General features: G+C 47.2%; 1 protein-coding gene and 1 long non-coding RNA gene across 2 annotated transcripts; one reads left to right on the forward strand and one right to left on the reverse strand.

The window, feature by feature from the left end:
* The first annotated feature begins 860 nt into the window (after nucleotides 1-860).
* Nucleotides 861-14,944, forward strand: PBX4 (PBX homeobox 4). Its single transcript, XM_051641590.1, has 9 exons — nucleotides 861-1,182; nucleotides 4,218-4,291; nucleotides 9,853-10,097; nucleotides 11,037-11,227; nucleotides 11,921-12,056; nucleotides 12,266-12,422; nucleotides 12,628-12,734; nucleotides 13,553-13,639; nucleotides 14,031-14,944. Exons 1-9 carry the CDS (start codon nucleotides 968-970, stop codon nucleotides 14,121-14,123), a joined length of 1,305 nt encoding a protein of 434 aa, XP_051497550.1. The 5' UTR covers nucleotides 861-967; the 3' UTR covers nucleotides 14,124-14,944.
* Nucleotides 2,159-8,338, reverse strand: LOC127395134 (uncharacterized). The gene is made up of 3 exons (XR_007891734.1): nucleotides 8,249-8,338; nucleotides 4,106-4,268; nucleotides 2,159-2,778 (listed from the first exon to the last, which is right to left on the reverse strand). It is a non-coding gene; the product is annotated as an uncharacterized LOC127395134 (long non-coding RNA).
* Nucleotides 14,945-14,975: the final 31 nt, after the last annotated feature.

Below are 14,975 nucleotides of genomic sequence, written 5' to 3' on the forward strand. Positions count from 1 at the left end.
AGCACTGGGACCCGGCAAGGGGCTCGGGACCGGGACTGGGAGCACTGGGACCCGGCAAGGGGCTCCAGACTGGGGGCGCTGGGACCCGGCGAGGGGCTCCGGACCGGGACTAGGAGCACTGGGACCCAGCGGGGGTCTCCGGGCCGGGGGGCACTAGGACCCGGCGGGGGGCACTAGGACCCGGCGGGGGGGGGGGTCGCCGGGCCGGGGGGCACTAGGAGCCGGCGGGAGGGGGGTCTCCGGGCCGGGGGGCACTAGGACCCGGCGGGGGGGGGGGTCTCCGGGCCGGGGGGCACTAGGACCCGGCGGGAGGGGGGGTCTCCGGGCCGGGGGGCACTAGGACCCGGCGGGGGGGGGGGTCTCCGGGCCGGGGGGGCACTGGGACCCGGCGGGGGGGGGGGGGTCTCCGGGCCGGGGGGCACTGGGACCCGGCGGGGGGGGGGGGTCTCCGGGCCGGGGGGCACTGGGACCCGGCGGGAGGGGGTGTCTCCGGGCCGGGGGGCACTGGGACCCGGCGGGAGGGGGGGTCTCCGGGCCGGGGGGCACTAAGACCCGGCGGGGGGCACTAAGACCCGGCGGGAGGGGGTGTCTCCGGGCCGGGGGGCACTAGGACCCGGCGGGGGGGGGGGTCTCCGGGCCGGGGGGCACTGGGACCCGGCGTGGGGGGGAGGGTCTCCGGGCCGGAGGGCACTAGGAGCCGGCGGGGGGGGGGGTCTCCGGGCCGGGGGGCACTAGGACCCGGCGGGGGGGGGTCTCCGGGCCGGGGGGCACTAGGACCCGGCGGGGGGGGGGGTCTCCGGGCCGGGGGGCACTGGGACCCGCGGCGGGGCTGCCTGGAGGCGGGGCCTGGCGGGGGCGGGGCGCGGCGGGGCCGGTGCGGGGCCGGGGGGCGCTGCGGGCGCTGGGCCCTGTTGTGTGGCAGCCGCGGCCGAGCGGCCCCGCCGCCCCCCCCCCCCCCCCCCCGGCCATGGAGGACCCGTCGCGGCTGCTGGCGGCCGGGGTGAGCCTGCCCGCTGGGATCCCACCTCCTCCTCCTCCTCCTCCTCCACCCGCCGCCGCCGATCCGGTCGGAGCCGCCGCAGCGGCGGGGCCGCCGCCACCGCCCGCCCACCACGACACGGGCGATGTCCTGCAGCAGATCATGGCCATCACCGACCAGAGCCTGGATGAGGCCCAGGCCAGGTAAGCCGTGGGGTCCCCACCTTCGGTACCCCTGCCCCCCGCCCCCCGGTACCGGCCGCTTTCCCGGCGCCGTGACTCAGCTCGGGTGTGTTTTTTTTTTTGGGGGGGAACGGACCCAGACACCGACACGGCCCCATCGCTGCGGTCGTTACCGGCGAGGGGAGGAGAAGAAGCGTCTCCTCGGTGGGGGGGACAGAGGGAAAAATCGCCCTCCGGAGGCGGAAACTTCGCCGTTCGGTTCCCGCTTCCCGGGATTTTCGGGCTTCAATCCCGGCCTCCAGCACCGGGAGGTTTTGTCCGGGCTCCTCCTCGTTAACGATCCCGCTTCTCTCTTTCCTTTCCTTCCCCCCCCTCCCCTCTCGCCGCGTTTGAGCTCGTTGCAGTCGTTATCCCGGTGGAAGTGGGATTGTCCTTCCCCATCCCACCGGGAAAACCGAAGGAACAGGGGCTGGAGTTGACTCTGGAGGGAGCTGGGGGGGGTCTGCGAAGCCCCCCCCCCCCCCCCCAGGGCTGGGTTTGACCACCATGAAGTTTCTCATCGTCTTTCTCAAGAATTCCAGTCGTTCTTTCCTTCTCTCTCGGGATGTCAAGAATCCCACGGGAAAAAAAAACCAACCAAACCCAACTGGATTTGAGCGTCTTCTGGCGCGTCCTCTTTTTGCCCCCCTTCCAGCTCCGTCCGGCCCCTGATTGGCGCCGGTTAATTAGATGTAATTACACGATTTGCTAACGAGTTGGGGCAGCCCCACCGCGAGGGGGCTGTGGGAGAAGGTGGAGACTTTGGGGAGCGGGTTCCCTAAATATTCACCCCCTAACATCGGGGTTGTTTTTAAGAAAATCCGTTTGGACGTGGGGAGAGACTCAACCAACAAGTAAAATGAGGGAAATTGGTTCTATCCTGACTCAAACCAGGCCTTGGAGCTGCTCCTGGGTTGGGTGTCACCATCGTTGTGGTGGGGCTGATAAACCCCCCCCCGCTGGGTTTTCTTTCATCTCCACCCAAAAGCCAGCCGGTTTTGGGGCTGCCTGTTGCTATCTTGTGGTGCCAACCGTTCCCAGGGAGGCCCTGGGGGGGTTTTTAGGTGGATATCAGGAGAAATGGAGCCTTCAGAAAGGTCATCATTGAGGTTTAAAGTCAACTTTGCCAACTGCAGTCGAACCTCGAGCGGTCGGTGACGTGTAAGGGCCCCAAAACTTAGGTTTTTTTCACATGGATTTGCCTGTGTTAAAGCTGCTGGTTTTTTCACACAACCTCATAGCAGGAGAAATTTTGTCAGAAACTTCAGTTTCGAGTAAAACTTGAGGAAAAGGCTTTGAAAAATGGCCTGATTCTTGTTCAAAACACTTGAATTCTTCTTGGAAACGCACCTGAAACTTGCAGGTTTTAAAGCCCATTTGGTGTATTTTCATGTCTCTCTCTCTATATAAAAGAAGCTTTTTGTCTTCTGGACAAGAAGTTGGTTGGGTTTGCTTGGTCCTCTGGAAGAGGAGGTGCTGCTGAGAAAGTCCAAACTTGGTTCAAGCCATTCCAGGAGGGATGTGGAGGGAATCCAGGACCCCTCAAGGCCATGACATTCATCTTGAGGATGACTTTTTCTATGGAAAAAAAAAAAAGCACATTTATGTGCTTTTTTAGGGGGAGGGGTGTTTTATTTGAACACCTGAGGGTTCTTCCAGTGCACACAATGAGGGTTTGTAACATCCCAGTTGGAAAACTTGGGTGAAAGTTCCCTTGGAAAGGCAATGAATCCACCAAGGATGAGTTTTAACGCTGCCATTTAAACGCGTTCCGTTACCGCCGCCTTCCTCCCAGGGAGTTAGTGGCTGTATTAATGACACAATTATCTCTGGCTCTGCTCTCTCTGCTGCCTTGAACCTTCCAAGCTGCTTTTTTAGACCCGTCTGGAGGCTGGGAATTCATTTTCTTTCCCACTCTCCCCCCCGTTTTTCCCTTCATCAGGCGAGGACAATAGACTCCACCAGGCTGTCTTCTCCCGCTGCCTTTGTTCTCTGTTTGTCCTGGGCTTGATGTTATCAACCAGCTCCTGAGCTGAAGGGGTTTTATGCTTCACTTGGTGAAGGAAAAGCAGCCAGTCCACTTCAGAATCAGTGATTTTGGTTAAAAAAACAAACAAACAAACCCTAGCTGAAAGCATTTGGGGTTGTGAGGAAACCCAGCACCTGCATTCCCGCCGTTCCCACACGGAGCGTGCAAGAAAAATGCCAATTTCTATTTATATATCTATAAACCCCCTGAAATTTAGCCATAAAGCTGATTTAAATATTATTTTCTGAATGATAAAACGGGTGAGAAGAAGCAAAAGAGGCTTTCTTTGAGGCCGGGTGCTGCTTGCCACTGAATTCCAGTGGAAGTGAGAGGCACTTGGGTAGAAATCCATGAGGAAACCTCATCTCCCACATTTACAGAGTCCTCACCACCCTCCACGGGTGGTTTTCTGCTCCAAAAAGCAGGAATTCTTAGTTGTGATGAGAGATTAGGATAGATTCTGGCTTGGTGGTGTTATTCCAGGTGGGAAGGGGGGATGTGTAAAAAAAGCAGCAGACACTGGGAAAGCTCCAAAGAGGCACAATTGGGAAAAGTTGGGCTAAAATGCTGTGAAATGTGGTGGGATTTTGGTTGGAGCTGTCCTGCAAACACCATTTTCCTCCTACTTTTTGGGTACCTTTGGATCCCTTCTTCCCTTTTTGATCCCATGATTAGATGGTCTAGAAGCAGGTTTTCTCCAGAAGCAACTTTTTACCCCCAAATCAAACCCACTGGGGGTGCTCAAGTCTCCTGGGAGTGACACAGACTTTGACATTGCCAGCCTTGTGTGTTTTTCTGACCCTTTTTACCCAAGACTTTGAATTAAACCCAGTCCTAAAACTCAGCCCCATTTCATCCTCAATTTGAAGCACTAACCTGGCACTTCCTGGGGGATCTTGGCACCTTTTGCTGCTTTTCCTCTTGGTTTTGTTGGTGGGTTTTTTTTGGCTTATTCCTTTTTTTTTTTCTTTTTGAATTTCCATTTCAGGAAACATGCCTTGAACTGCCACAGGATGAAACCTGCTCTTTTCAGTGTGCTCTGTGAAATCAAGGAGAAAACAGGTATGTTGGTGTCTTTTTCCCACCCCCTTTTGCTTTCTCCCCCCAAAAAATCCCCCCTCATTCCCTCCCAGTTCACCCACCTGTGTTTTCCCTGATGAATCCTAAAATTAAGGCTAATTTGGGGGGGTCTTAATAAAGCTGGAAATGGTTTTAATGTGGTTTTATAATGCAGAAAATAAGGTGTTTTTTGGGGAGTGTGTGAAAAATTTATAGATTAGGGTTGCTTTTTTTTTTTTGGGTGAAAATCCTGCTGTGTTTTGCTCTTTATTATTATTATTAATTATTTATTTGCTCTTTATTATTATCACTTTAAGGAATTGGTATCAACATCAGGGTGGTAGGAAGGGTTTCCAAGTTGATAAATAATTGGATGAGGGAGGAAAAGAGGCAACAAACTTGGGGAAATCTGGAAGTAGGAATTGGGAATCATGCAGCTTCCAATGAGGATCAAGTGGATTTTGCTTGTTTTAATTACCCAGTATCAGGGAATATAAAATTTCTCCAAACAACAGTGAATTTGGAAGGGTTTTTAGAGAATCACCACTCTCAGTTTAAAATGGTTTGTGGCAAATGAGAAAACCTCTTAAATGAACATTTTCTGAACGTTTTCACATCCTAAACCTCCATTTGTGGGATTTATTCTAAAATATCAAGACTCCCAGTGGCTCCTCCTTCAGTTTCCAAGTGAGGGATCATCCTCTTGTCCTCGTGACACCCCCAATTTTGCCCAGTTTGGGGGCATTTACTGCATTTTCAAGACAGTGGAGAGAAAAAAAACGTGTGACAAAGTGTGTGTGGGGCTACTGTGGGGTTTGTTATGTCTGGATTCTTGTCCTTAAAAGAAGGTTTTTCATCTGGTTTTCTTTTCTGTGCCCTTTATTGATTGAAGCTGCAGGAGCAGACTCAGGATTTGGTTTGGATCTCCCAGGTTTTTGAATGTCTGATGCTCTGTCTATCCCTTATTTAAATTACTGGGAGCAGATGTTAGGGCTGGGAACAAACAAAAGGCTGGACATGCTGGAGTACAAGGTTTGGGGCTTTCTTTGTGACCTCAGGGATTCTTTGTTGGTTGTTGTTTTTTTTTCCCAGCTTGGAAATGGGTTTAAAAACATGTTCCTCCCTCCCCCTCCTCATCTTCCCGTTGCTCTTTGTTGGGATCACTCACAATAGCTTGGGATGAGACTTTGCAGCCAGCTGAAAGGTGCCACAATAACCCCCTAAAATCACATTCATTAAAAAGAAATTACAAATGACTGTGTCATTTCAACAGATTTGGCCACTATAATAAATATCACCCTCCCCCCCCCAGTAATTTTAATTTTTAAACATTTTAAATGGGGAACTTAAGTATTTTATTTTCAAGTTCTAAATCTTGGGATAGTCCAAAGCCAGGAGGATGTGTCACAATTTTAAAGAGGCATCTCATCCAAGAAAAGCCTTTTTTGGGAACACTCAAAAGCATTTGGAGCTTCTTTTTAATCTCTCCAGCATTTTTTTTGCTGGTTGGGTCACACTTGGGATCTGATTTGAAGGATGTGAATTAAAACATGGCAGAATCCTATCTTAAAATCAGAATGAAACACCCCTGGTGTTTAAGGGCTTTTGGGGCTGAATATTGAATTTCAGGAGTGGTTCATGATGGATTTAGGTGACCTGCTGTTAAAAAGATACTTGAAAAGAAAATGATCTACCAAGTAAACACATTTATTGTGGTTTTCTGCATGATTTGCTCCATGAAGGGAAAGGTGAAAAGGAAAGAAAGTCCAAGCAAAGGGTTTGTCTCTTCTTTTGGTACCAGGGATCTTGTACAGTTCATCCCAGCAACTCTCTAATTAATGAGATGTAAATATATTGCAATGATTGCATTTGCATACTGAGTGAGGCTTCAGCACCTTCGGTTGTGATGTGTTTTAATTAAAGATTAATTAGAAATGATGGGGATTTCATTTTGCTCAGTGTAATTATTTGACATATTTGATGAGTACCTGGGAGGTGATGTGCAGGGAACACAGAACATCACGTGGGGTGGATCCTTCAGGTTTTTCTTGAACACCCATAAAAAAAGATGGATTGGGAAGGATTTGGGTGAAGGGTTTGAGTGAGAAGGATTTAAGTGAAGGGCTTAAGTGGGAAGGATTTTACTGGACTTTCTAAATCATCCTTAAAGCCCTGACTACACCATCCCCACAGTCTCTCGGTGTTTGGGGCATTAATAGAGTTGTTGTATTTTTTAAATTCATACAATGATGGAATCATTGAGGTTGGAAGGGACCTCTGGAGATCACTGAGTCCAGGAAAACCCAGGGCAGGTCACACAGGAACATGTCCAGATGTTGAGGTGGAACTTCCTGGGCTCCAGTTGGAATCCATGGCCCCTCCTGCTGTCACAGGGCACAAGTGACAAGAGATTGTCCCCTCCTTCTTGACACCCACCCTGCAGATATTGACAGACATTCATCAGGTCCCCTCTCAGTCTTCTCCTCTCCAGACCAAACAGCCCCAGGTCTCCCAGCCTTTCCTCATCAGATGTTCAGTCCCTTCCTCATCCTCGTAGCCTCCCTTGGACTCTCTCCACTCAATCCCTGTCCCTCTGGAACTGGGGAGCCCAGACCTGGACCCACTTCTCCAGATGGGCCCTCATGAGAGGGGCAGGAGAACCTCCCTGCCCTCCTACCCACACTCTTCCTAATGCCCCCAGGAGCCCGTGGGCCTTCTTGGCCACCAAGGCCTGTTGCTGGTCTCCCTGCATCTACCCTTTCTGTCACACCATCACAGAAGCCTAGCAGATTAGTCAGACATAGAGTCATCAAGGTTGGAGAAGACCTTCAAGACCATCAAGTCCAACCATCCTCTCTACAACCCCCAACCACTGAAGCCTCTCCCTCAGCACCACATCCACCCATATTAGAACATCTTCAGGGATGGTGCCTCCACCCCTTCCCTGGGCAGCCTGTTCCACCAAGGCCACCCTACTCCTGGGAAAAAAAACTATTCCTGATGTCCAAGCTGAACAACTTGACTCCATCTCCTCTTGTCCCATCAGTGGTCACCAGGGAGAAGAGCCCAACACCCACCTCACCACAAGCTCAGGGAGCTGTAGAGGACAATGAGGTCACCCCTCAGCCTCCTCTTCTCCAAGCTCAATATCCCCAGCTCCCTCAGCCTCTCCTCATCAGACCTATTCTCCAGACCCCTCAGCAGCCTCATTGCCCTTCTCTGCACCCTCTCCAGCACCTCCATGTTCTTCTCATTCCCATACCTCTAGTTCTCTCCCCCCTCTAGTTCTCTCCCCTCCCTAGTTACCTCATACCTGTAGTTACCTCATATCTCTAGTTATCTCCCATCTAGTTTCTCATGACTTCCTAGAACCACCTATTCCAGCTCTTCCCTCCAGTCTGGGAAGGTGCTTTATCCACACTTTCCAGCAGTCAACTTGAGATGAGCTCCTGTGTAATTGATGATAACTAATGTCTAATTACCATAATTAGACAAGTGACATAAAATGAAGCTGCAGCTGGGAGCCCTGACTTCAGCACGAGGGAGCCTGATAAGCAGCATCATGTGCATAACAAGGTGGTTGGCAGGAGCCCATTTAAATAAGAAGGTGATGCCAGAAATCCCAGTTCCACTGAATTTATTGCCTTCCAGCCCAAAAAATTCAGTGGAATTTGGTCAAAAGGCATGAGGTTCTTTTGGGAAAAAAGGAGAAGTGGTGATTTGTGAACCAAAAGAAATATTAAAACCCCTTTTTTTGGAGGGTTTGGTTCATTTCTTGTCACGTTCATGTGGTAAAAGGTGATGCAGGTGGTTTGCTATTTTTTTTTTTAATAAGGTATTAATTTTAATTCCATAATGAGTTAGAAAAGCTTCTCAAAGCTTTTCTGACAGGCTATTACAATAGCCAGGAGTTTGCTTGGTGTTCTTAACCCAAGTTCAACATTTGAGTTCCAAACTTACCCACATGCTGTTGATATTTCTGCCTGCTTTTCTTTGCTGCTCCAAAGCTCCTTTGGCATCAGGATTTTGGGATAATTTCTGTAAAATCTGCAAAACACAAAATTCAGCAGCAGGTGAAGGAAGTTGAGGTGCTCAGGTCCTCCCCGGGGTTTTTGGGGGTGTCTTAAATGAGCTGTTTTGCCTCTAAAATGGTTCTAAATGCCCCCCTTTTGTGGCTCTGCACGTTGTTCTTGCACTAAAATCTTTGCATGGCAAGAAATGGTTTGTGTTTGTTGGCAGGGAATTTGATGTCCAATTAACCTGCTCATTAATTGGAAAAGGTTGTTTGGATTTGGGAGCTTCACCAGGTTCAGACCAACTGCAGCTGTCTAGAAATTAAAATGAAATGAAAAGCCTAAAAGCTGTTGGTATTTTTAATGTTGGGTCAGGGTCTGGTGAGTTCTTGCCCCTTTTAAAAGAAGGAATAAGTGGTCAAAAAATGGGGGAAATGAAGTTTTTTAAACCAAATGTGGGTGGGAGGAGAGTTGGATCATCTTGAGTGGACAGATTGGTGAGTGCAGGGCTCAGGAAACCCCTTCCTGGTGCCTCTTGCTCATGTTGGTCCAGATTTTGGTAGATTTTAAATGGAATTGGATAGATTTGAAAGAATTTTGAGAGCTTTTAAATGGATTGATAGCTTTCATAGAGATGTTGATGGCATTTAAGTAGACTCGAATAGATTGAAAATAGATTTTGATAGATTTAAAATGGATTTTGATAGCTTTTGTATAGATTGATAGCACTAAAGTAGATTTTGATAGATTTAAAATAGATTTTGACAGCTTTTAAGTAGATCTTGATAGCATTGAAATACATTCACAGATTTAAAATAGATTTTGATAGCTTTTAAATAGATTTTGATAGCTTTAGTATAGATATTTTATAGCATTTAAGTAGTTTTTGATAGCTTTTAAATACATTTTGGTAGCTTTTGTATCGTTTGACAGCATTTAGGTAGGTTTTTATAGCATTTAAGTAGACTTTGATAGATTTAAAATAGATTTTGATAGCTTTTAGGTAGGTTTTGATAGCATTTAAGTAGGTTTTGATAGCATTTAAGTGAGGACCACAGGTTGATATGGCAGCATCTGCTCTTTAAGAACCTTGTTTTCGTGGGTTTCTTGATTCCAACCATGTTTTGTTTGTTCTGTGTGTGGCTTTGTGGCTTGGTTAGAGTCACAGGGTGGTGGGGTGGGCAAGGAGCTCTGGAGACCATCAATCCAAACCCCCTGGAGAGCAGGGGCACCTCCAGCAGATCCCACAGGACCCAGCTGGGTTGGGAATGTCTCCAGAGCAGGAGACTCCACGGCCTCTCTGGGCAGCCTGGCCCAGGGCTCTGCCACCCTCCCAGGCAACAAGTTCCTCCTCATGGAGAAGTGACACCTCCTGACCTTCAGCTTGTGCCCGTTGCCCTTTGTCCTGTCACTTAAATCCTTTTTTTTTCTCCTTGAGCTCCAGACCTGCTAAAACCTCTGATGGGTTTTGAAACCCTTTGCCAGAATGGAAGTGGATTCTCTTTCCCATTTCAGAAATAACCTCTCGATTCCTTCTTTATATTTATCCAGTGTTAAGTATTCGTGGTATTCAGGAAGAAGATCCCCCAGATGCTCAACTAATGAGACTAGATAACATGTTGCTGGCCGAGGGTGTCTCCGGGCCGGAGAAAAGAGGAAGAGGAGGAGGACCAATGGCTGTAGCAGCAACATCAGGTGGCTGTCCAAATGACAATAGCATTGAACACTCTGACTACAGGGCCAAGCTGTCACAGATCCGACAGATTTACCACTCTGAGCTAGAGAAATATGAACAGGTGATCTTTCTGCATGGAAGAGTTTTTATCATCTCCATTACAAATTTAACCCTTTTTATTTGTTTTCCTTTTGGTGTCGGTTTTTTTTGGTTTTTTGGTTTTTTTTTTTGTAAGAAATGACTTCAGGTGAACATTCAGCTGGAGACTTAGCTCAAAAGTAGGGTGATGATAGAGGGACTGGACATCAAAGTGCAGATCATAAATGTCTTGTTTGTCTTTGTTGCTGTTTTTTAAGGGTAAATGGATAAAGCTGAAAGATGGAGACTCCTCTAGTGTTTTATATATATATATATATATATATATATATATCTCTACCTACCTGTCTACCTGCCTACCTATCTACCCACCTATCTACCTGTTTACCCACCCACCTACCTGTTTACCCACCCACCCACCTACCTGTCTACCCACCCACCTACTTATCTGTCTACCCACCTACCTATCTACCCCCCCCCACCCATCTACCCACTCATCTATCTACCCACCTACCTACCTGCCTATCTACCTACCCACCTATCTACCCACCCATCTACCTACCTACCAACCTACCTATTTCTCTCTCTTCTCCCAGTACCTGAAGGGGCTCCAGGAAAGCTGGGGAGGGACTTTATTTCAAGAGCTGGTAGTGAGAGGACCAGGGGTGATGGATCAAAACTGGCAGAGGGAGCTTGAGGTTGGACACGAGAAGGAAATTCTTCATTCTGAGGGTGGGGAGAGCCTGGGCCAGGGAAGTTGTGGCTGCCCCATCCCTGGAAGTGTCCAAGGGCAGGTTGGATGGGGCTTGGAGCCACCTCGGCTGCTGGGAGGTGGCCCTGCCCGTGGTGGGGTTGGATCTAGATGGTCTTTGAGGTCCTTCCAACCCAACCCATTCTATGACTGTATATAAAAGGAATTTGAGGCTGCTGCATCGTTTGGCCCTACCAATGTGTGTGTTTCTAGGCCTGCAGTGAGTTCACCACCCACGTGATGAACCTGCTGAGGGAGCAGAGCAGAACCCGGCCCATTTCTCCCAAGGAAATCGAGCGGATGGTGAACATCATCCATGGCAAGTTCAGCACCATCCAGATGCAGCTGAAGCAGAGCACGTGTGAGGCCGTGATGATCCTGAGGTCACGTTTCCTCGATGCCAGGTACAGGAAGACACAGTCCAAGGGTATCAAAGGCTTAACCTTCAACTTCTTTGCTCGCATGATTCTATGTATTTGTGCTGGGGTTGCCCCAACCCACGTGCAGAACCTTCCTTGGTGCTGGGGTTGCTCCAACCCATGTGCAGAACCGTCACTGGTGCTGGGGTTGCTCCAACCCATGTGCAGAACCTTCACTGGTGCTGGGGTTGCTCCAACCCATGTGCAGAACCTTCACTGGTGCTGGGGTTGCCCCAACCCACGTGCAGAACCTTCACTGGTGCTGGGGTTGCTCCAACCCATGTGCAGAACCTTCCTTGGTGCTGGGATTGCCCCAAATCACGTGTGCAGAACCTTCCACTTGGCCTTGCTGAACTCCATGAGGTTGGCACAGTCCTACCTCTCCAGCCTGTCCAGCTCCCTCTGGATGGATTCCCTTCACTCCAACATGTCCACAAACTGGTGTCCTCAGCAAACTGGCTTGAGAGGGCGTCAGTCCCACTCTCCATGTCACCAACCAATCTCAAATCTCATCCCCAGGGTCCATCTGGTGGAAACACTAAGAATTCCCCAACCTGCTCTGCCAGCCTTGACATCAACATCATCTGAATTCCACTCAATTCTTAGGTTCTCCTTCCAACCAAGTGTCTTTTAGAGGTTTTCCAGCCTCTCTCTAACACCATTTAAATGCTTTTTCAGGCGTAAACGACGTAACTTCAGCAAACAGGCCACAGAGGTGCTGAATGAGTATTTTTATTCCCATCTGAGCAATCCTTACCCCAGTGAAGAGGCCAAAGAAGAGCTTGCAAAGAAAGGTGGCATCACAGTTTCACAGGTAGGAAGTGATTTATCTGGAATGAAGGGCTTTTATTCCTCCCCCCCTCAGGCTTCAGTCACTGGCACTTTAAATAGAATTTTGATTATTCTGAAGGGTTGTTTTATTTCCTGCTGGTTGAAAACATCTTCTTTGCTGGTGACATTTAGAAAAATAGTGGAAAATGTAGCAATTGGGTGAAATACTAACAGGGAGATGCATGTCCCCAGGTTTCCAACTGGTTTGGTAACAAGAGAATTCGATACAAAAAGAACATGGGGAAGTTCCAAGAAGAAGCCAATATTTACGCCGCGAAAACGGCGGTGGATGCAACTAATGTGGTGGCTCAAACCAACCAGGCAAACTCTCCATCGACTCCAAATTCAGGTGAGTTTTGTCTGCTTGAAAGTCTTGAATTAGTTCTTGTGAAATTCATTTGGTGTTTGAAAGACTTGGAAAGGTATTTTCAGTCTTGGAATCAGTCGCAGGTTTTGGTTTTCGTTCAAACTTCGTGTTCGTTGAAGAACCATTTTTGTTGGGTTTTATTTCTCTTTAAAACCTGTTTTGTGTGTGTTTGTGTTTTTTTTTCCAGCTTCCTCTGGTTCTTTTAAGATGACAAATTCTGGAGATTCCTTTATAAACTTGCAGTCCTTGACTTCCTACCAGGGCTCCCCAGTGGGAACCAATGTGCAGTCCCAGGTCAGTAAGGAAAAATAAAAAACATCCCCACTTTGAGGGAAAGAAATGTTAAAAATCCCATTTTTTCTACCCTTTATCCTGTTTGAGGTTACCCAGGGAGGGTTATGGAGTCTCCATCCTTGGAGATACTAAAAACTCAGCCTGTTCTGACCCTGCTTCAAAGAGCAGGGTTGGATTGGACAATCTTTTATTTTTTAAAAGTAGAATTGTGCTTACTAGGATTCCTGGTGAGCAGAATTCAACTCCATTTTAAGCTTTCTGAATTCCTAAATCCACCTGAACTGCATCAAATCTGTTCCTCTGTCCTAAAAGCCAGAGGTGTATGGGATGATACTAGGCTCTAATTCTGCTTGATAATTAAATATCTCAGTTAACAGCATGAACTGCAAAGAAAACTTGTTTCCCTGGCCTTTATTTAAGGAATTTTTGGCCCAGTAGGTACATATCATGTAATAATGCATTCCTGAACTTGGGTTTTTTATCCTTATTATTCCTGAACTTGTTTTTTTATCCTTATTATTCCTGAAGTTGGGATTTTCTCCTTATTATTCCTGAATTTGGTTTTTTTATCCTTATGATTCCTGAACTTGTTTTTTTATCCTTATTATTCCTGAACTTGGGTTTTTCTTATTATTATTCCTGAACTTGTTTTTTTATCCTTATTATTCCTGAACTTGGGATTTTCTCCTTATTATTCCTGAACTTGGGTTTTTCTCCTTATTATTCCTGAATTTGGGTTTTTTATCCTTACGATTCCTGAACTTGGTTTTTTCTCCTTATTATTCCTGAACTTGGGTTTTTTCTCCTTATGATTCCAGATGGATTCCTTACATCATGTCATCCACCAGACAGGAAGATATGACACAATTGTGGGGAATCCTTTGTACACGACGCAGCGTATTGATGTAAGATGGAATATTCATTTCTAAAACCACCAATTCTACCCCAGATGGGTTCAAAGTCTGTGACTAAATGGTCACTTTTTACCCCCCAGACATCTCTTTGATCTGGAAAAGATGCAGTTTAAGAGCCTTTCCCCTCTCACAGCTTTAAAATTTTGCCTTTTTCACCTGAAAATGTATCCACTTGCAACAAAGAGATGGCACTAACACTGTAAAATCTTAGGGAGGGAAGAGGTTTTTAAGGGGTATTCACAGACTCTGCTTTGCCAGAGCTGAAATGGAATGATTTCCTTTCAAAACCACAGCCCAGGGGTAAAAATAACAAGGCAGAATTTCTTCTCTGCAGGTGATTTCTTAAAGGTGTAATGCAATGATGTGTTTGTTCTCCCTTCAGGCTAATGGCAGCTGGCAGGATGCTACCACCCCTTCATCAATCACTTCACCTGCTGGAGACCCTGGAAGTGTTAATTCGGATGCGTCTAATTAAGTTGTTTTTTTTTAGGACCTATCGATGAGAGGAAAAGAGGTCATTAGTGTAATTTGTCAATGTTGCTCTTTTGCCAATACTTTATTTTTTTTTTTTTGTGTTTATACAACTTGACACACAGCTAATTACCTCAGAACAAACCCTGGAACCAATAGAAGATTGTGATTACAATGATACCTCTCTACCTCTCAGCCTCACGCAGTCAAGTTCTTTTTACTTCATGCCCATTGGGATGTGAAATTGTTTTGAAAAGAACTTGCTTCCTTTTCCTAACCAAATTCATTTTTTTAAGATAAGGGATTTTACGGTAAGAAGCAGAAAAGTGTCTCTTCTAGAACTTTGTCTCAAAATTTTACAGCTTAAGGGAAAAAAAAAAAAGAAAAAAATTGACTTATTTTAATTTCCACAAAGTTTTTTACTATGAAAATTTATGTTCTAGTTGATAGCTACTAACATTTAAAACCCCACCCCTGTATTGTAATTGTACGCGTTCTCTGTATTGTAATTTTGTATAGGAAAAATAAGCTTTTCTTAACTAGAATTCATTCTGAGCTGATTGAATCAGGAGGTTGCTTTACCAAAACTCTCGCTGGACTTTACTCCTCGGGTAGGACCTTCCATCCCAGTCTCATTCCACGTAATTTAATGTCTAGTGATCAAAAAAAAAAAACCAACAAACAACAAACCCACAAAACCACCACCACACACCCTGTGGATAACAGGTTCCCTGCGCCTCTCTACAGCTGTTAACACAGAGTCCTTTTCAGTTGAGATTTTATCAGAGATAATAAACTTCCAAAGCCTTTTTTTTTTTTCTTTTTTTCCCCCCTTTTTTGGGTCGTTTTTCTACTT

Source organism: Apus apus, chromosome 29 (assembly GCF_020740795.1).
Source record: "Apus apus isolate bApuApu2 chromosome 29, bApuApu2.pri.cur, whole genome shotgun sequence".
In the NCBI taxonomy this organism is placed as follows: Eukaryota; Metazoa; Chordata; class Aves; order Apodiformes; family Apodidae; genus Apus; species Apus apus.

Bases quoted from the DNA above. Each gene is read 5' to 3' on its own strand.
- PBX4 (XM_051641590.1), top strand. From the start codon at position 968: ATGGAGGACCCGTCGCGGCTGCTGGCGGCCGGGGTGAGCCTGCCCGCT. The intron at 1,183-4,217 runs GTAAGCCGTGGG...TTTCCATTTCAG, and splicing joins CTGGATGAGGCCCAGGCCAG to GAAACATGCCTTGAACTGCC. The intron at 10,098-11,036 runs GTGATCTTTCTG...GTGTGTTTCTAG, and splicing joins AGCTAGAGAAATATGAACAG to GCCTGCAGTGAGTTCACCAC.